Source organism: Heptranchias perlo, chromosome 31, assembly GCF_035084215.1.
Source record: "Heptranchias perlo isolate sHepPer1 chromosome 31, sHepPer1.hap1, whole genome shotgun sequence".
Taxonomy (NCBI): Eukaryota; Metazoa; Chordata; class Chondrichthyes; order Hexanchiformes; family Hexanchidae; genus Heptranchias; species Heptranchias perlo.
The window spans coordinates 4,199,412-4,219,734 of NC_090355.1; the positions used below are offsets into that span (position 1 = coordinate 4,199,412).

General features: G+C 45.9%; 2 protein-coding genes and 1 long non-coding RNA gene across 6 annotated transcripts in view; 2 read left to right on the plus strand and 1 right to left on the minus strand.

The window, feature by feature from the left end:
- The window catches only part of LOC137300465 (uncharacterized), a 52,258-nt gene extending 34,968 nt beyond the window's left edge, over window positions 1-17,290 (minus strand). For both annotated transcript variants that reach the window (XR_010958102.1, XR_010958101.1), the window contains exons 1-2: window positions 17,085-17,290; window positions 12,967-13,042 (exon numbers count right to left, since the gene is read on the minus strand). This is a non-coding gene — a long non-coding RNA (uncharacterized lncRNA). The remainder of the gene's footprint in view (window positions 1-12,966; window positions 13,043-17,084) is intronic.
- On the plus strand, window positions 399-12,451 carry LOC137300464 (ganglioside GM2 activator-like). The gene is made up of 5 exons (XM_067969526.1): window positions 399-520; window positions 612-746; window positions 3,237-3,398; window positions 5,896-6,078; window positions 9,965-12,451. Exons 2-5 carry the CDS (start codon window positions 636-638, stop codon window positions 10,118-10,120), a joined length of 612 nt encoding a protein of 203 aa, XP_067825627.1. The 5' UTR covers window positions 399-520; window positions 612-635; the 3' UTR covers window positions 10,121-12,451.
- Window positions 17,291-17,394: 104 nt separating the features above from the next.
- wdr31 (WD repeat domain 31) overlaps window positions 17,395-20,323 on the plus strand; it is a 29,880-nt gene continuing 26,951 nt past the window's right edge. The window contains exons 1-4 of one of the 3 annotated variants that reach the window (XM_067969527.1): window positions 17,395-17,610; window positions 17,997-18,097; window positions 18,509-18,671; window positions 19,237-19,320. In XM_067969527.1, the coding sequence (XP_067825628.1) occupies window positions 18,625-18,671; window positions 19,237-19,320 (131 nt within the window). In that variant the 5' untranslated portion in view covers window positions 17,395-17,610; window positions 17,997-18,097; window positions 18,509-18,624. The remainder of the gene's footprint in view (window positions 17,611-17,996; window positions 18,098-18,508; window positions 18,672-19,236; window positions 19,321-20,323) is intronic. The other 2 variants (XM_067969529.1, XM_067969528.1) reach the window with 2 other exon arrangements.

Below are 20,323 nucleotides of genomic sequence, written 5' to 3' on the forward strand. Positions count from 1 at the left end.
TGGAAACAGTTTCTCCTTATTAACTATCAAAACCCTTCATGATTTTGAACACCTCTATTAAATCTTCCCTTAACCTATATCATACTGTATATCATATCCACATCATACTCTGTTCTAAGAAGAACAACCCCAGCTTCTCCAGTCTCTCCACATAACTGAAGTTCCTCATCCCTGGTACCATTCTAGTGAATCTCCTCTGCACCCTCTCCAAGGCCTTGACTTCCTTTCCAAAGTGTGGTGCCCAGATTTCAACAGAATACTCCACAGCTGAGGTCAAATCAGTGCATTTGTGTGCTTTGGAGGATTGGCCATCCGGCCCACAGGGGGCGAAGGAGTTTATCGGCATGTGTACATTACACAATAGCAGTACATCCTGAGTGTCTCCCTGCAGTCCTTGTTTGTAGTTATTTGCAGCTGCTTCCTTATTTTGCTGGGCAGAAAGCCTGCACTTATTAATCTGCTTTCATTGTTGGCGTTTGCAAAGACCCGCTCATTCCCTCAGTCAGAACGCTGTCTGCAGGTATTTCTTGGGATTTGCTACATTTAAAGGGCCTTTTTAAAAATTTTAGTGCTAGTTTTCTTTCTACACTATCTGCATTTTCCACTCACAGATCTTCAGTATAGAGATCAGTGCGATGAAGGTCATTTTTGCATTCCTCCTTTGTCTGGGATGTGGCTCTACATCTCAAGTAGATAAGGGGCAGACATTCCACATCTGGACACCAAACGGCAAGAACCCGCAGCTGGTAGGTCCTTTTGTTTTTCTGTGGTCGGGGCAGTGGGCACCGTTCGCCGCTTCGGGGCAGTGGGCACCGTTCGCCGCTTCGGGGCAGTGGGCACCGTTCGCCGCTTCGGGGCAGTGGGCACCGTTCGCCGCTTCGGGGCAGTGGGCACCGTTCGCCGCTTCGGGGCAGTGGGCACCGTTCGCCGCTTCGGGGCAGTGGGCACCGTTCGCCGCTTCGGGGCAGTGGGCACCGTTCGCCGCTTCGGGGCAGTGGGCACCGTTCGCCGCTTCGGGGCAGTGGGCACCGTTCGCCGCTTCGGGGCAGTGGGCACCGTTCGCCGCTTCGGGGCAGTGGGCACCGTTCGCCGCTTCGGGGCAGTGGGCACGCCTTAGTTTCGCCCACCAGCTAATACCGATTCTACCACAGTTTGCGACAATGCAAGTCAAATCAACAGCAGGCGTGTCACAGCCTGCTAATCCAGCCCACCTCGCCTGGCACCTCCACCCACGACACTGCCAGTCCTGCCCGGCAGCTGCCCACCAATCCAGCCCGCTCCTGCCCAGGGACAGACCCTCCCCGCGAGTCCCATCAAGCGCTGACTTCAGGCAGCACTCCCTTTGACAGGCATTTTGCCGCTTTGAGCATAACTCCGGATAAAGGACAGCGATGACATGTAGCCGTGGAAAGAATTTTCAAGCCAAAAGTTCTCGTGTTGCCCACAGCTCGGTCAGGTCAAAGTTCATACGTAAAATCCAAAATGGCAACGTGAACCTGACTCCGCAGCAACCGACTGTCTGCTTCAGGCATGCATTTTTTTTTATATAAGCTGCATCTTTTATATGCCGAGTCCTTGGGTGACTATTTTAACCCAGCCCACCGGGCGGGAATGGGATTACGGAGGGGGTCCTCAGAATGGGAGCGTTCCGCCATACCGCCCCGTTCCCGCTGGAATCGCACTGGCTGCCACGTTAACTGCTGACTGCAGTTAGGTGGCTCGGGTCTCGCCGGGTACAAGCTGGGGGGTGGGGGGAGGTCTCGTGAATTGATGCAAATCAGGGTCCTGTCACATCAACGGAGCCCCAATTGCATTTCAACTCAGGCCCGAGCGGGGAAGCAGCCGCAGTTCGCTCGCGAGGTGAAGGCAGGTCGGCAGCTGTGTGCGAAGGACGAGGTGGCCCTCCTTTGTGGGGCCAGGAAAGTGGGGGCCTCCCCCTCCCCACGAGTTACCTACTTGCTGACGAGCCTTTGGTACCAGCTGCCCGGACTTCCTCTCCTATCCACCGGCCAGCCGCTGCTTTCCGCCCGGGAGTTAAAGTACCTCCGGGCCTCAAACTTAGGGCTGCGAGACCACGCACCTGCCCGAAACCCACTGGGATTAAAAAAAGAATCGACCCTGGGGTTGCCAACCCTCCAGGATTATCCTGGAGTCTACAGGAATTGAAGATTAATCTCCTGAACAACTGCTTTGAGCAACACCCAGGAGAAAAATCAAAGGGGCATTAAAAAAAATTGTGTTTTTTCATTTTCTTTGAATGCCTTCATTTATTAGTTATAAATATAGTGGAGATGGGGAAAAAAAGGCTGTTGGAGACAGGAGGTCTTGTGATGAAACCTCCAGGAATACGTTGCACCAGAGTTGGCAACTCTAATCGACCCTCATGATGCTCATTGAAATCAATGGAACCCAATGAGTATCATCGTTCCCTGAAATCCATGTAAAACACTTCTATAAAAAAATAATTTCCCTCCCCAACTTTATAGACTATCAAGAACTACTCCAGTGCAGAACTGAGGGAGTGCTGCGCTGTCGGAGGTGCCATCTCGTTAAACCGAGGCCCCATCTGCCCTCACAGGTGGATGTAAAAGATCCCATGGCACTATTCGAAGACGAGGAGGGGAGTTCTCACTGGTGTCCTGGACAATATTTATCCCTCAATCAACATCACTAAAAAAAAAAGATTAACTGGTCATTATCACATTGCTGTTTGTGGGATCTTGCTGTGTACAAATTGGCCGCTGCATTTCCTACATTGCAACAGTAATTACACTTCAAAAAAAGTACTTTGTTGGCTGTGAATGGGCTTTGGGACGTCCAGAGGTCGTGAAAGGCGCTATATAAATACAAGTCTTTCCTTCTGTGCAAAAGACCTTAGTATGCTGTTAATGATCTCTAACAAAGTATAACAAGGACAGACATCCCATAACGGTGACCATTGCGGTTGTCAGGGGCACAAAAGGACCTGCAGACATTGTACTGGATGCCAACTAGCCAGCTACAGATTTCACAAAACCTTAAGCATTAGTCAGACTCTGTTCCTTCACCAGAAATGTAGCAGCAACACTCTCACCAGGTCTGTGCTGTGGTATCGAGGCTCACAGAAGTGCTGACTTAATGGAAAGAGTCGATCAGATAAGAGTATGACTGGACCTGCCCTTTCTCACTCTGTGTAGTGATCAGGTTCAAGGGCGGCAGATACCCGCTCACCTCTCTCACTGCTTGCTCTTTTTCAGGTTCAGAACCATGCCACCTTCTCCTGGACTAATTGTGGGGGTAAGAAGGAACCCGCAGTCCTCAAGACTCTTTCAATCCAACCCGATCCAATCACTATCCCGGGGGACCTTCAAGCCACCGCAGCAGGTTCGTCATCAGTTACCATTGCAGCACCTTTAACGGTAAGAAACGGTCCCATACCCTGCAATCAGCAGAGTCGGTCCCATACCCTGCAATCCGCAGAGTCGGTCCCATACCCTGCAATCCGCAGAGTCGGTCCCATACCCTGCAATCCGCAGAGTCGGTCCCATACCCTGCAATCCGCAGAGTCGGTCCCATACCCTGCAATCCGCAGAGTCGGTCCCATACCCTGCAATCCGCAGAGTCGGTCCCATACCCTGCAATCCGCAGAGTCGGTCCCATACCCTGCAATCCGCAGAGTCGGTCCCATACCCTGCAATCCGCAGAGTCGGTCCCATACCCTGCAATCCGCAGAGTCGGTCCCATACCCTGCAATCCGCAGAGTCGGTCCCATACCCTGCAATCCGCAGAGTCGGTCCCATACCCTGCAATCCGCAGAGTCGGTCCCATACCCTGCAATCCGCAGAGTCGGTCCCATACCCTGCAATCAGCAGAGTCGGTCCCATACCCTGCAATCAGCAGAATCACTCCTATACTCTGCAATCAATCCGCAGAATCACTCCCATACCCTGCAATCAGCAGAATCGGTCCCATACCCTGCAATCAATCCGCAGAATCACTCCTATACTCTGCAATCAATCCGCAGAATCACTCCCATACCCTGCAATCAGCAGAATCGGTCCTATACCCTGCAATCAATCAGCAGAATCACTCCTATACTCTGCAATCAATCCGCAGAATCACTCCCATACCCTGCAATCAGCAGAATCGGTCCCATACCCTGCAATCAGCAGAATCGGTCCCATACCCTGCAATCAGCAGAATCGGTCCCATACCCTGCAATCAGCAGAATCGGTCCCATACCCTGCAATCAATCCGCAGAATCACTCCTATACTCTGCAATCAATCCGCAGAATCACTCCCATACCCTGCAATCAGCAGAATCGGTCCTATACCCTGCAATCAATCAGCAGAATCACTCCTATACTCTGCAATCAATCCGCAGAATCACTCCCATACCCTGCAATCAGCAGAATCACTCCTATACCCTGCAATCAGCAGAATCGGTCCCATACCCTGCAATCAATCCGCAGAATCACTCCTATACTCTGCAATCAATCCGCAGAATCACTCCCATACCCTGCAATCAGCAGAATCGGTCCTATACCCTGCAATCAATCAGCAGAATCACTCCCATACCCTGCAATCAGCAGAATCACTCCTATACTCTGCAATCAATCCGCAGAATCACTCCCATACCCTGCAATCAGCAGAATCACTCCTATACCCTGCAATCAGCAGAATCGGTCCCATACCCTGCAATCAGCAGAGTCGGCCCCATACCCTGCAATCAGCAGAGTCGGCCCCATACCCTGCAATCAGCAGAGTCGGCCCCATACCCTGCAATCAGCAGAGTCGGCCCCATACCCTGCAATCAGCAGAGTCGGCCCCATACCCTGCAATCAGCAGAGTCGGTCCCATACCCTGCAATCAGCAGAATCGGTCCCATACCCTGCAATCAGCAGAATCGGTCCCATACCCTGCAATCAGCAGAATCGGTCCCATACCCTGCAATCAGCAGAATCGGCCCTATACCCTGCAATCAGCAGAATCGGTCCCATACCCTGCAATCAGCAGAATCCGTCCTCTACCCTGCAAGATGGTGGAAAGGCTTTGGGAGTCATGAGGTGAGTCACTTGCCGCAGAATACCCAGCCCCTGTAGCTCTTGTAGCCTCAGCATTTATGTGGCTGGTCCAGTTGAGTTTCTGGTCAATGGTGACCCCCAGGATGTTGATGGTGGGGGACTCAGCGATGATGTTGTTATTAAATGTCAGGGGGAGGTGGTTGGGCTCTCTCTAGTAAAGCCCCGGAGACAGAATTCTGCATCATCGGTTCTGGACCCTTGTTCTGTCTCCACCCTGCCTCAGCTCATCTGCTGCTGAAACCCTTATCCATGCCTTTATTATCTCTAGACTTCAATATCTCCTGGCCAGCCTCCCATTTTCCACCCTCCATAAACTTGAGCCCATCCACAACTCTGCTGCCCGCAACCTAACTCACACTAAGTCCCGTTCTTCTATCGCCCCTGTGCTTGCTGACCTACATTGGCTCCCAGTCTGGGATTGCCTCGATTTTAAAATTCTCATCCACATTTTCAAATCCCTCCATGGCCCTCGCCCCTCTCTATCTCTGTAACCTCCTCCAGCCCTACAATCCTCCAAGATCTCTGCGCTCCTCCAATTCTGGTCTCTTGCGCAACCCCGATTTTAATCGCTCCACTATTGGCGGTCGTGCCTTCAGCTGCCTAGGCCCTAAGCCCTGGAATTTCCTCCCTAAACCCCTCTACCTCTCTCTCCTCCTTTAAGATGCTCCTTAAAACTTATCCCTTTGACCAAGCTTTTGGTCTCCTGTCCTAATACCTCCTTACATGGCTCAGTGTCAAATTTTGTTTGATAATCACTCCTGTGAAGCGCCTTGGGACCTTTTACTCCGTTAAAGGCACTATATAAATGCAAGTTGTTGTTGCTGTTTGACAGGTTAATTTGACGCTGGAGAAGGAAGTTGCTGGAATTTGGGTGAAAATTCCCTGTGTTGATGAAATTGGAAGTTGCGTTTACGATGATGTCTGTCGGCTGCTGGACGAGGTGATCCCACCCGGACAAAACTGCCCGGAACCTTTGTTTACTTATGGACTCCCGTGCCACTGCCCTTTCAAAGCGGTAAGGTGGTCTTTAGTCTAGCATACATAAAGTAACACACATCGTAATATAAGTTACGCACCAATTAGTCCCAGGACCTGCACAGGAGCTGTGATCAGTTATTCGGCTGCTGTTGCTACATTAACTGAGGTATTAGAAACGAATCCCAGCATTCATCCATCACCTGACTCCTGCCCGCAAACACGGGCTGTGCAGTGTCAGGTGGGAATAGATCTTACCAAGTGTGCACTGTACGTGTACAGGAGCTGGCACCGAGACTCACACGAGCCGTACAGTACCAGATGGGAGCATATCTTTCACTTTTGCCCAGTGTGTACTGTAAGGAGCTGACACTTTTTATTTTGTAGGTAAAACTCCCTTTTTCAAGGTATTAAAGCACCGTCTCCCTTTTACGAGGGGGGGGGGGTGGTCTCTCTGCACCAGCCCTCCCGAGATGGCGCAGCAGTAGCCTGTCTTGCTGCGAGACCTCCACAGTACTGCTCTGAAAGCAGCACAAGACCAGGCCTGCAGTGACTGTTTCTCCGATCGTCCTCCCCATGGTGGGGGGGGGAAAGAGACCAGGCCTGCAGCTCCTCACAACAACAGAGCCAAGATCAGGACCTCGGTGGTGAGGTTAATGGCCATGCACCATCTCTGTGGAGCACAGCCACCGTCTGCAGTGAAGGACACACGAGGAACTAGATCCAGCTCACTTCCTGAGTTCACCCTTATCCGTCTAGCTCACACATCTATGTTCATAGTAGTACAGGTGCATGAGAAAAAGCCATTCAGCCCATCTGCCTCTAGGGACCGTGTACAATCTACCTTAGGAAGGGCTCTGTCAACTATTTAATTTCCTGAGGGTAAATTCTGCAGAAATACCCGAGCCCAAAGCAAGTCAAATAAATCTGCATTGACTGGCATAACAATGTCATGATAAGCGCAGAGGGCTAGATTTTCAACTCACCGGCTGGGCGTGAAGCTGACGTTGCGGATCAGCCGCCAGGTATAGAAAACGCCCGATTTTCAATTCCGTTGAAATTGACAGAAATGGAAAATCTGGCTGTTTCTATAACAGACGGATTTAAGCTCGGGCGGCAAGTTGAAAATCTATCTGCAAATATTTCCTGAAGGAACCCAAGTCCTGTGGGTGGAGTTCCTCGATGATGAGCGGGTTAAGAATTGCTCTGATCACAATGGGCAGTGACGTCCTGAATCTATTCACTCTTTTAAAACACATTTAATGTTTCACTAAGAATATAAGAAATGTTCATAAACGCTCTTAGAACGTCACCACAAATAGTAACCGGATCAATTACAGAATCACAGACACTTCAGTACACAGAGTCCCAACTGTCCATTGTGCCTCCACTGTCTCTGATTTATCACATTGCTTGTCCGACATCCAGTACTGGATGAGCAAAAATTTCCTTCAACTAAATATTGGGAAGATTAAAGCCATTGTCTTTGGTCCCCGCCACAAACTCCGTTCCCTAGCCACCAACTCCACCCCTCTCCCTGGCCACTGTCTGAGGCTGACCCAGACTGTTCGCAACCTTGGCATTCTGTTTGACCCTGAGATGAGCTTCTGACCACACATCTGCTCCACCACCAAAACTGCCTACTTCCACCTCCGTAACATCGCCCGTCTCCACCCCTGCCTCAGCTCATCTGTTGCTGAAACCCTCATCCATGCCTTTGTTACCTCTAGACTCGACTATTCCAAAGCTCTCCTGGTCGGCCTCCCATCTTCCACCCTCATAAACTTGAGCTCCTCCAAAACTCTGCTGCCCGTATCCTCCCGTTCCCCCATCACCCCTGTACTCGCTGACCTACATTGGCTCCCAGTCCAGGAACGCCTTGATTTTAAAATTCTCATCCTTGTTTTCAAATCCCTTCATGGCCGCGCCCCTCCCTATCTCTGTAACCTCCTCCAGCCCTACAACCTTCCGAGATCTCTGCGCTCCTCCAATTCTTGCTTCTTGCGCATCCCCAATTCTCATCACTCTACCATTGGCGGTCATGCCATCAGCTGCCTAGGCCCTAAACTCTGGAATTCCCTCCCTAAACCTCTCCGTCTCTCTCTCTCCTCTTTTAAGACGCTCCTTAAAACCTACCTCTTTGACCAAGCTTTTGGTCACCTGTCCCAATATCTCCTTATATGGCTCAGTGTCAAATTTTATTTGATAAACGCTCCTTTCAAGCACCTTAGGACATTTTACTACGTTAAAGGCACTATATAAATGCATGTTGTTGTTGTTGCTAGCTCTATAATCTCCTGTAATCCCATTACTTGCTCTTCCCCCATACCTTTCCATGTTTTTCTTTGTGTGTTCAGCTAATTCTCTCTTGAATGTCATGATTGAGTCAGCTTCACCAGAATTCTTATTCGCTGGAATTTCGCTAGACCAGAGACAGGTACAGTCAGGTCTCACTGAACTCCAGAACCACTGAATTTCCATCCCAGTGAATAAGCCTCAGCCTGGATTAGTTTGGCAGGGTAAGGTTGTACTACCCTACATATTATCCATATTAAAATCTATTTTCCATTCCATTCAGCTTACTAATACCTCTTAACGCAGTGTAACAGCGGCGAGGATTTTGTCCGATGCCCCTTAGCCATTAGAAAAGCTCAGTTCATGTTTCCCCTTTCTAGGTCCTGTGACTGTCCTCTTACCCATGAGCTCTTTCCAGCTTCATTTTCATACAAAACCTGGAAATTTGACAAAAAACTTAGTCACAAATGCAACAAGACAGAATGAAACTCAAAGGGTTGGTGTTGGCCCTTTGACTGAATCACCCATTTTTCTGTAGGTCTAAAACTGACTTGGAGGGTGAAATAATAGAACAAGATTCCTCTCAGAGATCCTCTCTCTCCTGGAGAATGCTGTCACTTGGGTGAAATTAGTCATGTGTTTATAGATGTCTTCGTGATAGAGAGCTACTCTGTTTGCAGATGGATAATTGGACGACGCAAGCTGTGTTAAAAATCTCCATCATATCACTTGGGCTTGGGCGAATTACGATGAGAAAGGGGACAGAGAGCAGGCACATTATCGGGGAGTCGCAGGGAATATTGTTGGGGTTGTGACAGTCTGGAAAAGTTAATGGAAACAGATCAAGAAAGAACATGATTAGATGTTGTGATGGGATGGTGAGGTGTAACATCAGACGCTGGGATAGTCCATCAACAGAGAGACCAGAAAATAAAGTCAGCAACCTTGTGAGTTCAATGCTCTTTAACAAAACCATCACAACTGATTAATACCTTTGTTAAGATAGCAGATAAAAGAATTTCATATGAACGCATTAATATTTTTGTTACAAATATTGCGAAGCATGATGTTAACTGAAATGTATCTTTCAAACCTGTTGACAGAGACAGTCAAACCTGAGTTCAGAGCCATCTTGTGTCATTAATGCTTAGTCTGGAACATTTCATAACGGGGTCAAATGCAAATTTAAGCTCTTTCAATAGCTCAGCTGGTCAAATCTGTGACATTCAGACCAGGTCCTTGGTTGGTGGTGGTTGTGTGGGCATGGAGGCGCGTGGGCATGGAGGCGTGGTGTCGCTGTGATGCTCCCCATAACGTTATAGCCGACCGATACTCATTGTCTAGGTTTTCAGGTGAAGAGTGGGCACTCGTGTGAGGCAATGACGGGTGGCCAAGCTCATGGAACTGTCTGTATCTCAGCAGGGAGTCAATGCTTTCGGGTGGGGGAAGGGAAAAAATTGGCAGAAAGCGGAGGAAGAAAAAAAACCTCAAAATTTAAGGAGGAAGTCAGTATGAGGAGAATGTCTGTCATTAAATCACTGCAAGTAGAAGCCTGTGGCTTTAATTATAAGGACAAACAATTCATGCTTAAATGCATGTCTCGTAACACTGCTCTCTTTCTTGGTATCTAGGGTGAGTACTCTCTGCCAAACACTAACTTCTACATCCCTACTCTGTACCTCCCATATTGGATGACCAGTGGGAACTACAAGGCTATGGCAGTCCTGACGAGCAACGTACATGAGTTGGCTTGTCTCCAAGTCTCCTTCTCTCTAAAACCGGAATGATCAGATCCAACGAGTACCCCCCCCATTTCAGGAGGAGCAGAACAGGAAATCATCGACACTACTTTTTACCTCCACCCGCCCAACTTATGCCGATATCAATACTGCCTGTCTAGTTTCTTTTTCTCTCTCTCTCTCTCTCTCTAATATCAGCAGCTTGTCTGCAGTGAAATGATTGTTTAAATTGAACCGAGCATTGTCTCCATCAATCTGACACTCCCGTCCTCTCGGACCAGAACCATTTGCCTTTGTTAGTCTGAATCTGGGTCCCGATTACAGATCTCCAAACTGACAGTCATCTCTTGAAAAGCCTCGTCACGGAGAGTGGGGTTCATTCAGCAGAGGATGTGAAAAGGGCAACGGTTAGGAACGCAGCAGAGGTTGCACTGATCACTGAGGGTGAACCACAAGTAATGAGATGCGTGACATTCAGCTCCCAGGTACCAGGCTGTTGAGGGTGTCTTGTACCAACTCACACTCCCTTTTGGTGTAGTCACACGGATCAGACACCTCCCTGATGGTATAATTCACGTCCATTTGTGAACTTTATCCTGGCTTTCCTCACCTTATGCTGATTCATAGAGAAACAATCACCAGGAACATCATACATTTCAAACAACAGATTATATTTGTATTGAAAAATGAACAGTACAAATTCTCAATATATCAGATCCATTTGAAATGAATTTGCCATGAAAATGCACGTCAGAGGGTGTTACACTCAAACAGCCTGGAGTGTGTGCTGCAGTGCGTTACATGCATGATAGCACAGAAGCCATACTATGTAACACAGGTGATACCTGATAAGACGCAGATTTGGGGATAACAGGCTTTTCCCTGGCATTAAGTGGCCTAACCTTAAAGAGGATGCTGGAAAAATGGCCCAGGAAACTTTTAAATTTGTTCTTCTGGTGGATCCAGGAGGAACAGGAGTGTTCTTCCAGGTTTCCCACCCCCACCACCAAAGAAACCCGTTTGAGCCCCGCACACCACAACCCCCCACCCCAGACCTGACCTACCAGCTGGCTCAGCCCGGCAGCCGATGGATTCCCCGCCCAGCCACCCACAGCTGGCAAGCTGCAGCAAGGCTCCCACTGGGTGCCCCCAGCTCACCAATCCACATGTTGAGGCCGGACGCCGAATTCGTCTCACTCTGGGTCACCCTGCCGACTTCACGCCCGTTTCGGGCAAAGCTCGAAGATCGGCCCCCCCCCCCCCACTGAGCCAGATCGCTGGGGCTCATGGACTGCACAAAGCCTGCGAGACACAGTTTGAACACCCCCCCCATATAGTCACAGAGACAGCCATCCTTACCTGAGCTATAAACAGGAACCCCACATAGAATCATACAGCACAGATGGAGGCCGTTCAGCCCATCGTGCCTGTGCAGCCTCTTTGAAAGAGCTACCAATTAGCACCACTCCCCCGTTCTTTTCCCATAGCCCTGCAAATTTTTCCCCTTCAAGTATTTATCTAATTCCCTTTTGAAAGTTACTATTGAATCTGCTTTCTCCACCCTTTCAGGCAGTGCGTTCCAAATCATAACAACTTGCTGCGTAAAAAAAGGTCTCCTCATCTCCGTCCGGTTCTTTTGCCAATTATCTTAAATCTCTGTCCTCTGGTCACTGACCCTCCTGCCAGTGGAAACATTTTCTCCTTATTTACTGTATCAAAACCCTTCATAATTATATAATTATGTATAATCACTTAATGTTAACCCTTACCCTGCTGATTGAGCAGCAGTACCACACAGTTACTTAAAACTAATTAGCACCTTAACTGATGCAGTATGACAGTGAACTCTTATCAGACAAACTGCAGCTGTTATTTGTTGGTGTATCAATGATAGGATGGATCATTAAATATGGCTGAACATTATTCACGTTATTCCTGTGATTGAGGCTGATCTGTAGTCATTTTTTCTATGATCCGCGGTTAATGGAACACTTGCAGCGTTCCAGGAGATCAACAATCCTGCTTTTAAAGGGGCAGTTTTTGTATTCATGAAAAGTCTCTGGCAAACCTTTTTTTCTGGAGGTGGGTGGGGGGGGGGGAAAGGAAAGAGACCCATGCATTATTTTTACTACAATCACATGACACCTGAGTACACAATGATGAATTTCAAGATTTACCTCCTCACATTCTGTTTGCAAACAAATGAAGAAAAAATACTTTGCTAAATACTTTTTTTTCATGAAGACCCTTTTAAGCCAGTGCCATAACCTGGACTTCCAATAATACTTTTGTTTGTAAAATTTCTTGTCGAATTTGTTTGAAAGGAATGAAATTAACATACCTTGTATTCATAAAATAAAAGTTCTGTCTGCCTTGTGACACTTTCTGTGGAACTTTTTCTTTAATGTGACAGGTCCCTTCATCCTTTGAGTCCAAGCACAAAATCCAGGCTGACACTCCAGTGCAGTACTGAGGGAGTGCTGCATTGTCGGAGGTGCCGTCTTTCGGATGAGACATTAAACCGAGGCCCCATCTGCCATCTTGTAAAAGATCCCATGGCACTATTCGAAGAGCAGGGAGTGCTGGCCAATATTTATCCCTCAACCAACATCACTAAAACTGATTAAGTTATCACAGTGCTGTTTGTGGGAGCTTGCTGTGTGCAAATTGATTGCTGCGTTTCCTACATTACAACAGTGACTACACTTCAAAAAGTACTTCATTGGCTGTAAAGCACTTTGGGACGTCCTGAGATCCTGAAAGGTGCTATATAAATGCAAGTTTGTTGCAGAAACAAGATCGTTAACATGGATTAAATTCATCTGTTTACTTCTGTCCTGGTTCACAGTGTAAAAGGAAGGGCATTCCAATTGTATATATCTTGGTCCACTCACCCCAAAATGGCCAACACCAGCTCTCCGACCCCTGGCCTGTGCATATCCTTTGAACGATTTGGTTCAAGCAACATACCTCAAATAAGGAACATAACAGAAGTCAAGGATGGGAAAAGTTACCTGGCCCATCACAGCTCATCCCTCTAGTACCCAAACATTTAAATCTCACATATTGAAGGACCGTAATGCTTTAAGGGAAGGGGAATTCCTCCCTTGCCACCTCATGTTCAAATCTGTTTTAAACACATATTTCTATCATTAACCTGCGGTCCCAGCAATGGATTAATGCTTGATACATATGAAAACGATGGGAAAAGATCATTGGGTCCCTCAAGTCTGCCCCAACCAGACATGATGAGTCCACGTACACCATCCGCCTACCACCCCCATCCCCCCTTCTCATAGGAGAGGCAAAATTATGGTGGGGGGATTGCGTTGGGGGCCCACTCAGACCGCAGTTTAAAGGCCATCGGGGCCCAAATATGATTTGCATACAATTAAGCAGGATCCTCATAGGAACAGGAGAAGGCCATTCAGCCCCTTGAGCCTGTTCTGCCATTCAATTAGATCACGGCTGATCTGTCAAAACAGTGGCGTTAAAATCCCCGCAGAGGGGGAATGGAACAGGTAATTTAACTGACTCTACTTTTTAAACTGACGCCCCCACCCGGTTTCTGCGGTTAGGGGGATTTAAAACTCCCCCCCCCCCCAACATGCCAGTAAGTCAACAAATATAGAAGACGTCTGAAATTTAAGGATAGAAGGGCAGAAATCTTGAATCCACAATCTGCTGACTCAGAAGCGAGAGTGCTGCCCATTGAACCACGGATAACACCTAGTCAATTCTTGAGACGCCATTACTAATTTTTATTCCATGCTTGGAGAGTATATATTTTGTCGTTCTTTCTATGAAACCAAGGCAGAACAGGCTAATGCAGGCATTATGGGTAGGATAAAGTGTAGCAACATGGGTAAAGATATTTAGCCTAAAAAAGCAGTGTGCACTTCTGCACGTAGCTTTCTGAAGCCCCTAAAGTCAAGATAACATATCTTGAGCAAACCACACAAGTTTAACATTTTAAATAGCTTACTTTACCAGGTGTGCAGGAAGGTATTTCAGCAGAGACACGTGTAATGAAAGGTGAATGACCACTTCTAAAAGGATAATAATTTTAGACAACGAAACAGGGTCTGATCAGGATGAAGACCCAATGGTTGTGTGTCTTGAACAATCTGTTCGATGCTCTAAGGATCATTAGATGCCCAATGAAGTTGAACTCAATGACCTGAGGGTCATAAGTTAACACTTGATGACCTAAGTGACATGATAGAATTGTAAAAGTCAAAAATAGGACCTTATATGGGCAATGAAATGACCATAAAGGGGGGAAAAGTACACTTACTATTTGTCACTTTGGGAGAACGGGAGACAGCACTGGAACCCAGCCGAGTGTCTCAAGCATGCAAGTCTGTAATCAACTACTTAATTGCTGTTTGTATTGGAATAGGTCTGTTAGACTCTTGTCAACTGTCTATTAATGTTGTGTCTATTGGGCTTTTAACTAATAAAGTAATATGTTGAATTGATGTTAATTAGAAACTTTATCCTACCCATAATGTTTGAGTTAGCCTGTTCTGCCTTGGTTTCAAAGAAAAAAACTACAAAAGCAAATATATACTCTCCAACAATACCATTAATTCTTTGCTCAAAAAATAAAATAGGAAATTATCTTCAATACAAACAAATGCAAAATGAATGGTATTTTCTGACCCTTTGATGAACTCTTTATTGCTTCACAAACGTGTGCACATTGAGTGAATACGAAGGAGGTGCAATATAGGAAACATTTGATGCTTTATATTTGCAGGCCAATGTACTTTACAGAGCAGAAGAATTGGAAATAGTAACTGTTAATACAAAGCCAATTACATTCCCACAGAAAAATACACATTATAATTGATGGTATAAGGTGAAGAGAGCTCAGGAAAGGGCAGGCAGAGTCCCAAGGATGAAGCAAGAGAGCTTCTATATTTCTATATTTATTGACAATATATCAATCAACGTGTTCCATCTGCCACAGATAATGATAAATTGGGTGTCATTACAATTAACCCTCGATGAATAAACTGGAAAAACTAAACTACAGCTCCACACCTCTAACATCTGCATACCATGAGGGGCGAATCTCAACTACCACAAGCACCTACAGCATTCTACTGTGGCTCTGCATATAAATTTAAAGAAGATGCCCAATTTATTTTTGGTAATTTATAAACATTAATTTTAACAACTCAGATAACTTAGCCACTGAATTAATGTGTGACACAAGATTGGTACAATGAGTGTGTCAGCCTGGACACGAAGCACAAGAGACTTTATCACTCCTTTGATGGGCCACGTGTTCCATCCTTTAAAATGCCATCCTAAACTGGGGCCCAAATTGTATCCTCTACATATCAAACATTAACAAGTGGTATTGTGTGTGGAGAACAGGTATTTAAACTTCATAGAAGACTAAAGAGCTAAACCACCAACAAGGGCTATAAGAATTAAGGTAAGGCATTTAGCATTGTAGGACACTGCAAGTCCTGAGGCAGAAGTTTTTTTTTTGATATATCACAAGTGAGGGCCAAAGATCCCGAGGTACGTTAATAGACGGCAACAGGTAACCACAAAAACGGCAAGTCCTAAGGTAAAAATCTTGAAGGACACGGACAGTACAGCTCCATCTTGTCACTAAGTGCAACGACATATCAGAATTCGAGGCACTGAGGTACTGTGATGGGTACGAGGGGGCACCAAGGGAGGTTCGAGATTCCACTGACTAGGGCTAGAAGGATGACAGGCACTCTAAAACAGAGAGGATCATAACAGAAAGAACAGGGCTGAGAGCTAGGGGCAGTCCAGCTGAGAGCAGGCAGGATCCCAAGGATGAAGTGTGAGTTCTTTTGCATCTGGAACATGGCAAATAGATGTCTAGAAAAACTTGCATTTATACAGCAGCAATAGTACTTTACAATAAAAAGGAAAAGGATGTGGTGGACACCCAGAATGTGGACAGGAAAGGGGGATCTATGATGAGGAAACCAAAAGCACAGTGGAACTCTCCACTCTCTACCTAACATCATTGTAGGAGTACCTTCACTGCAAGGACTGCAGAGGTTCAAGAAGGCAGCCCACCACACCACCTTCTCAAGGGCGACTGGGGATGGGCAATAAATGCCACATTGCCAGTGATGACCATATCCCAAGAATGAATAATAAAAACAAAATAGGTTTTTGAAAGCAGGGAGGGAGCTGGCCAGCAAAGGGAACTGGAAGAGAATTCCAGATGGCAAGGACATAGTAGCTGAACAAATATCAGCCATTGGTAGGGTACAGTGGCAGGGCCAAGTCCAGTGTTAGAAGAGCAGAAAGTGCTTGTGGGGTCAGAAGGCAGGAGGAGATCACTAAAGTAGAGTGGGCAATGCTATGGAGATATTTGAAAACGAGGAAGAGATTTTTGATATTGATACACTGGTACACAGGGATCCAGTGGAGCTTGGAGAGGACAAAGGCTATGGGAGAGTGGGACTTAGTGTACATGAGGACAACGGGCTGCGGTGTTGAAGCAGTGAGGTGAACAACAACTTGCATTTATATAGCGCCACTAACATAGTAAAACATCCCAAGGCGCTTCACAGGAGCCTCAAACAAAATTTGACACCAAGCCACATAAGGAGATATTAGAACAGATGACCAAAAGCTTGGTCAGAGGTAAGTTTTAAGGAGCGTCTTGAAAGAGGAGAGGTAGAGAGGCGGTGAGGAGATAGGGAGGAATCATTTGTAAAGTCAAGCTTTCAGGTGACGCAGGCATGGATACGGTTTCACCAGTGGAATGGGAGAGATGAGATGAGGACCAGTCATATTGCGGAGGCAGCAAACTTTGATGTTAAAAACAGAGCAGACGTGAGGGAGGGAGGGAGGAAGCTGAACAGTGTGACAGCTGGTACCAGGAAAGCATCCCCAAGTCGTCAAGGGCCTAAATTCAGGGAAATGTGGAATTAAAGACAATCTTTATAAACAAAATGAAGCTACATTAGTTGCATGATCCTATGTCACATTTTAAATTATTTACCTGTAAAATATATATTAATTTGCTTGTTGGTCAAGACCTTTCATAAAGTCTACCTCTGTAATAGTTATTTCATGATTCATACATGTAACAATAAAAGTCACTTGAACTGGCTGCACTCCGTCCTTTCGGCTGTTGTGAGTTCAGACATCATCCTCCCGCTGCCTGGGGTATTGGAGCAGGAAGCGTCCTCCTTCCCGTCTGTCCTCCATTCTACACCCTCGGGACGGTGGGAGGAGTCAGATTGACGGACCGGAAGCAGCGGAGTGGGACAGGTTAGAGGGAGGGACCCCCTTGGATACCGGAGAGGCGTTACCAGGTGTAACCCGGAGGGAGGCGGTCGGGGGTAGTAATTGTAGAGAGGAACAAAGATAAAGACACATAGAAATAAATAGAGCAGGGACGGGGGTGAATATGGAGAGATAACAGGGATAGGAATGAAGTCCGAGAAGAGGGAGAAACATAAAAACGAAAGAGTCCATGCAGGCAATGAGCAGAGTAATCAGCCTTGGCCATTAGCTCTGTTAAGGTAAGAGCTCAGTGTCATCCTACAGGTTACTGATCTAGGAGCAACTGGGCACAAATTACAAGATAATTATGGATAAGGAAGGCCATTGAGAATGTCCATCTTGACTCATCCACCCAGAGAGATCCCAATCCCTGAACAGATGGAAAGCCAGAAGTGGTGCTAATCTGATCTCACAAATAGGATTTGCAGTGACAGCCAGTCGGTACAAAACAGAGGACATGATGTGACTGGCATTCTCCCAAATCCTGCCAATCAGATAAAAAGCCCAGAGATGGAGTCAATTATTTCATCAGCCTAATTAATTTAGTACTAGTTCCAAAGCATCATTTGTTTGTATGGTGTGTGCAAAATGTACTTTTAAATCTATTTTGTTTTCCTTACCTCAGAAACGGAACATGTGAAATTCCTGCACTACCCCCTCCATTTGTGGATCTGAGAATGCACAGAGATAGGATATTCCGGGTTCAATTTCCATGTTACAAGCATTGTAAGGATGTTGGCACCTATTGTGATCTCAAGTTTTCAATTTATTTTTCTAGATAATTTGGATAAACAAGGTTCATTGATGAGCAGGCTTAACATGTCCCAGAAAGCCTTGGTCAGAGTATTGCATAATTTAATGCCAACTTACAATACTTTCAATGGAACTATGTAATAGTACAGATGATGGGACAGTTCAATGGAATGTTCTTTCCCTTTGATATCGTCTATGAAATTTAATTATGGCCTAAATTCTGGCTTTTAAACAAACTTACTGTTTCTGCAAAATATTTATCAAAAATCTTTGGAAGCTGATTTCACCCTAGCCTGCTTTAAGCAGAGCTTTAAAAGTTGCATTTAATTAGTACTTTATAACTTCAATATTATTCTTCCTCAATTCACATTTCCTTTTTCATAGGCTCTGGGCTCCACTCTGCGTCTGGTTTAAAAGTGCTGTTAATTTCAGCAGACGCCATGTGAGCCAGTAAGCTCTTCACCTGACTGTTAGACGATTCCAGTTAATGCTTTGCTGCCATGGGGAAACTGCAGAGTAAACAGAAACGCAACATATCCCGATACAGGTATGGTTAGTCTGTGTATTCCATGATCAAAAGTGGTAATGATAGACAGGTTTATTAATTACAATCGTCATTCTGCAGGCTGCACTGTAGTAATCTTCATGTGCAAATTTAGATTTTTTTTATATATTTGTTTGTGGAATGTGGGTGACACACTATTTATGCCTATACCAAGTTGCCCTGAGGGCATTAATAGTCACCCACATAGTGTGGGAGTGGAGTCACACGTAGGCCACATATGCTAGGGGAGTCAGGTCAGTCTCCATCTGGCAGCTTTCCAGAGGTATTCACAGTCATCTTTTTTCTGGCGCCAATCCACATTTTTTGAATTCAGTTTTACCACTTGCTGTGGTGGGTTTTGAACTCCTAACCTTTTGGGCTGCTAGTCTAGTACCATAACCATTCGGCTGGGAATGTTGTCATTTCAAATACAAACAGTGAATCTATAATCTCGGGGCTAAGGCCGTTTCTGACTTTATCTTCAATTCCCCTCCTGCTCCCATAGTTAATAAAGAAAAATAAAGTTTAAAATTTCATACTGACTTAATCCGAGTTGCTTCTTTTCTAGCATTCTTAGAATCATGGAATGTAAGAGCACAGAAGCAGGACATTTGGCCCATCAAGTCTGCGCCACTGTTTCTTTCCGCATAAGGTACCTAGTCTGATCCCACTCTCCTCCTCGCTCCCCGTATACTTTAATACTCCTCTTCAAACCACTATCTAAACCCTTTTGAAAAGAATGTATGGACTCTGCTTGAATAACAGTTTGTGGCAGACAAATTCACATGTAATCACCCCCTGTGCAAAGGAAATGTTTCTAACCTCATTCCCCTTTAATCTTGTGATCATAAGTTTGTGCCCTCTCATTACTGTCTCACCAATCTATAATTATTTACTTATCGTAATCCTTAATAATCTTGATAACCTTAGCTGCAGTAGAAAAAGCCCTAACTTCTCAAGCCTGTCTCCATAACTGGAACCCCATGTAATTTGCAGCATCCTAGTGAACTAGTGCTGCACCTTTTCCACTGCCTTTATATTCTTTCTACATTGGGGTGCCTACCACTGCACACAGAACTCCAATTGCAGCATAACTAAGACTTGCACAAGTTGAATGTCATCTCCTTTTGTACTCAATGTCTCTAGATACAAAACCAAGGATTCCATTGCTTTTTAATGGCCTTCTCTACTCGCACTGATAACTTAATGACTTTTGAAAGATCCCCTTGCTCCGCACCTCTCCTTCATTTTAAATGCTCTAAAGTAGGTATGTCCAAACTTTTTGTCTTGGTTGACCACTTGGTTGGATATCGTGGCAATGTGCCAACTAGATATAAGCAATGGGAGTGAATGATTTGAGACCAAAATCCAAGCAAACAGTAGCATTTTGTTAAAAGCAAAACCCCATTAAACACTATGACTAAATACTAGATCTGAACAGGCTGGGGCTCTTTTCTCTAGAAAAGAGAAGGCTGAGAGTTGACCTGATAGAGGTCTTTAAAGTTATGAAGGGGTTTGATAGGATAGACTTAGAAGATGTTTCCACTTGTGGGGGAGATCAAAACTAGGGGCCATAAATATAAGATAGTCACGAATAAATCCAATAGGGAATTCAGGAGAAACTTCTTTACCCAGAGAGTGGTAAGAATGCGGAA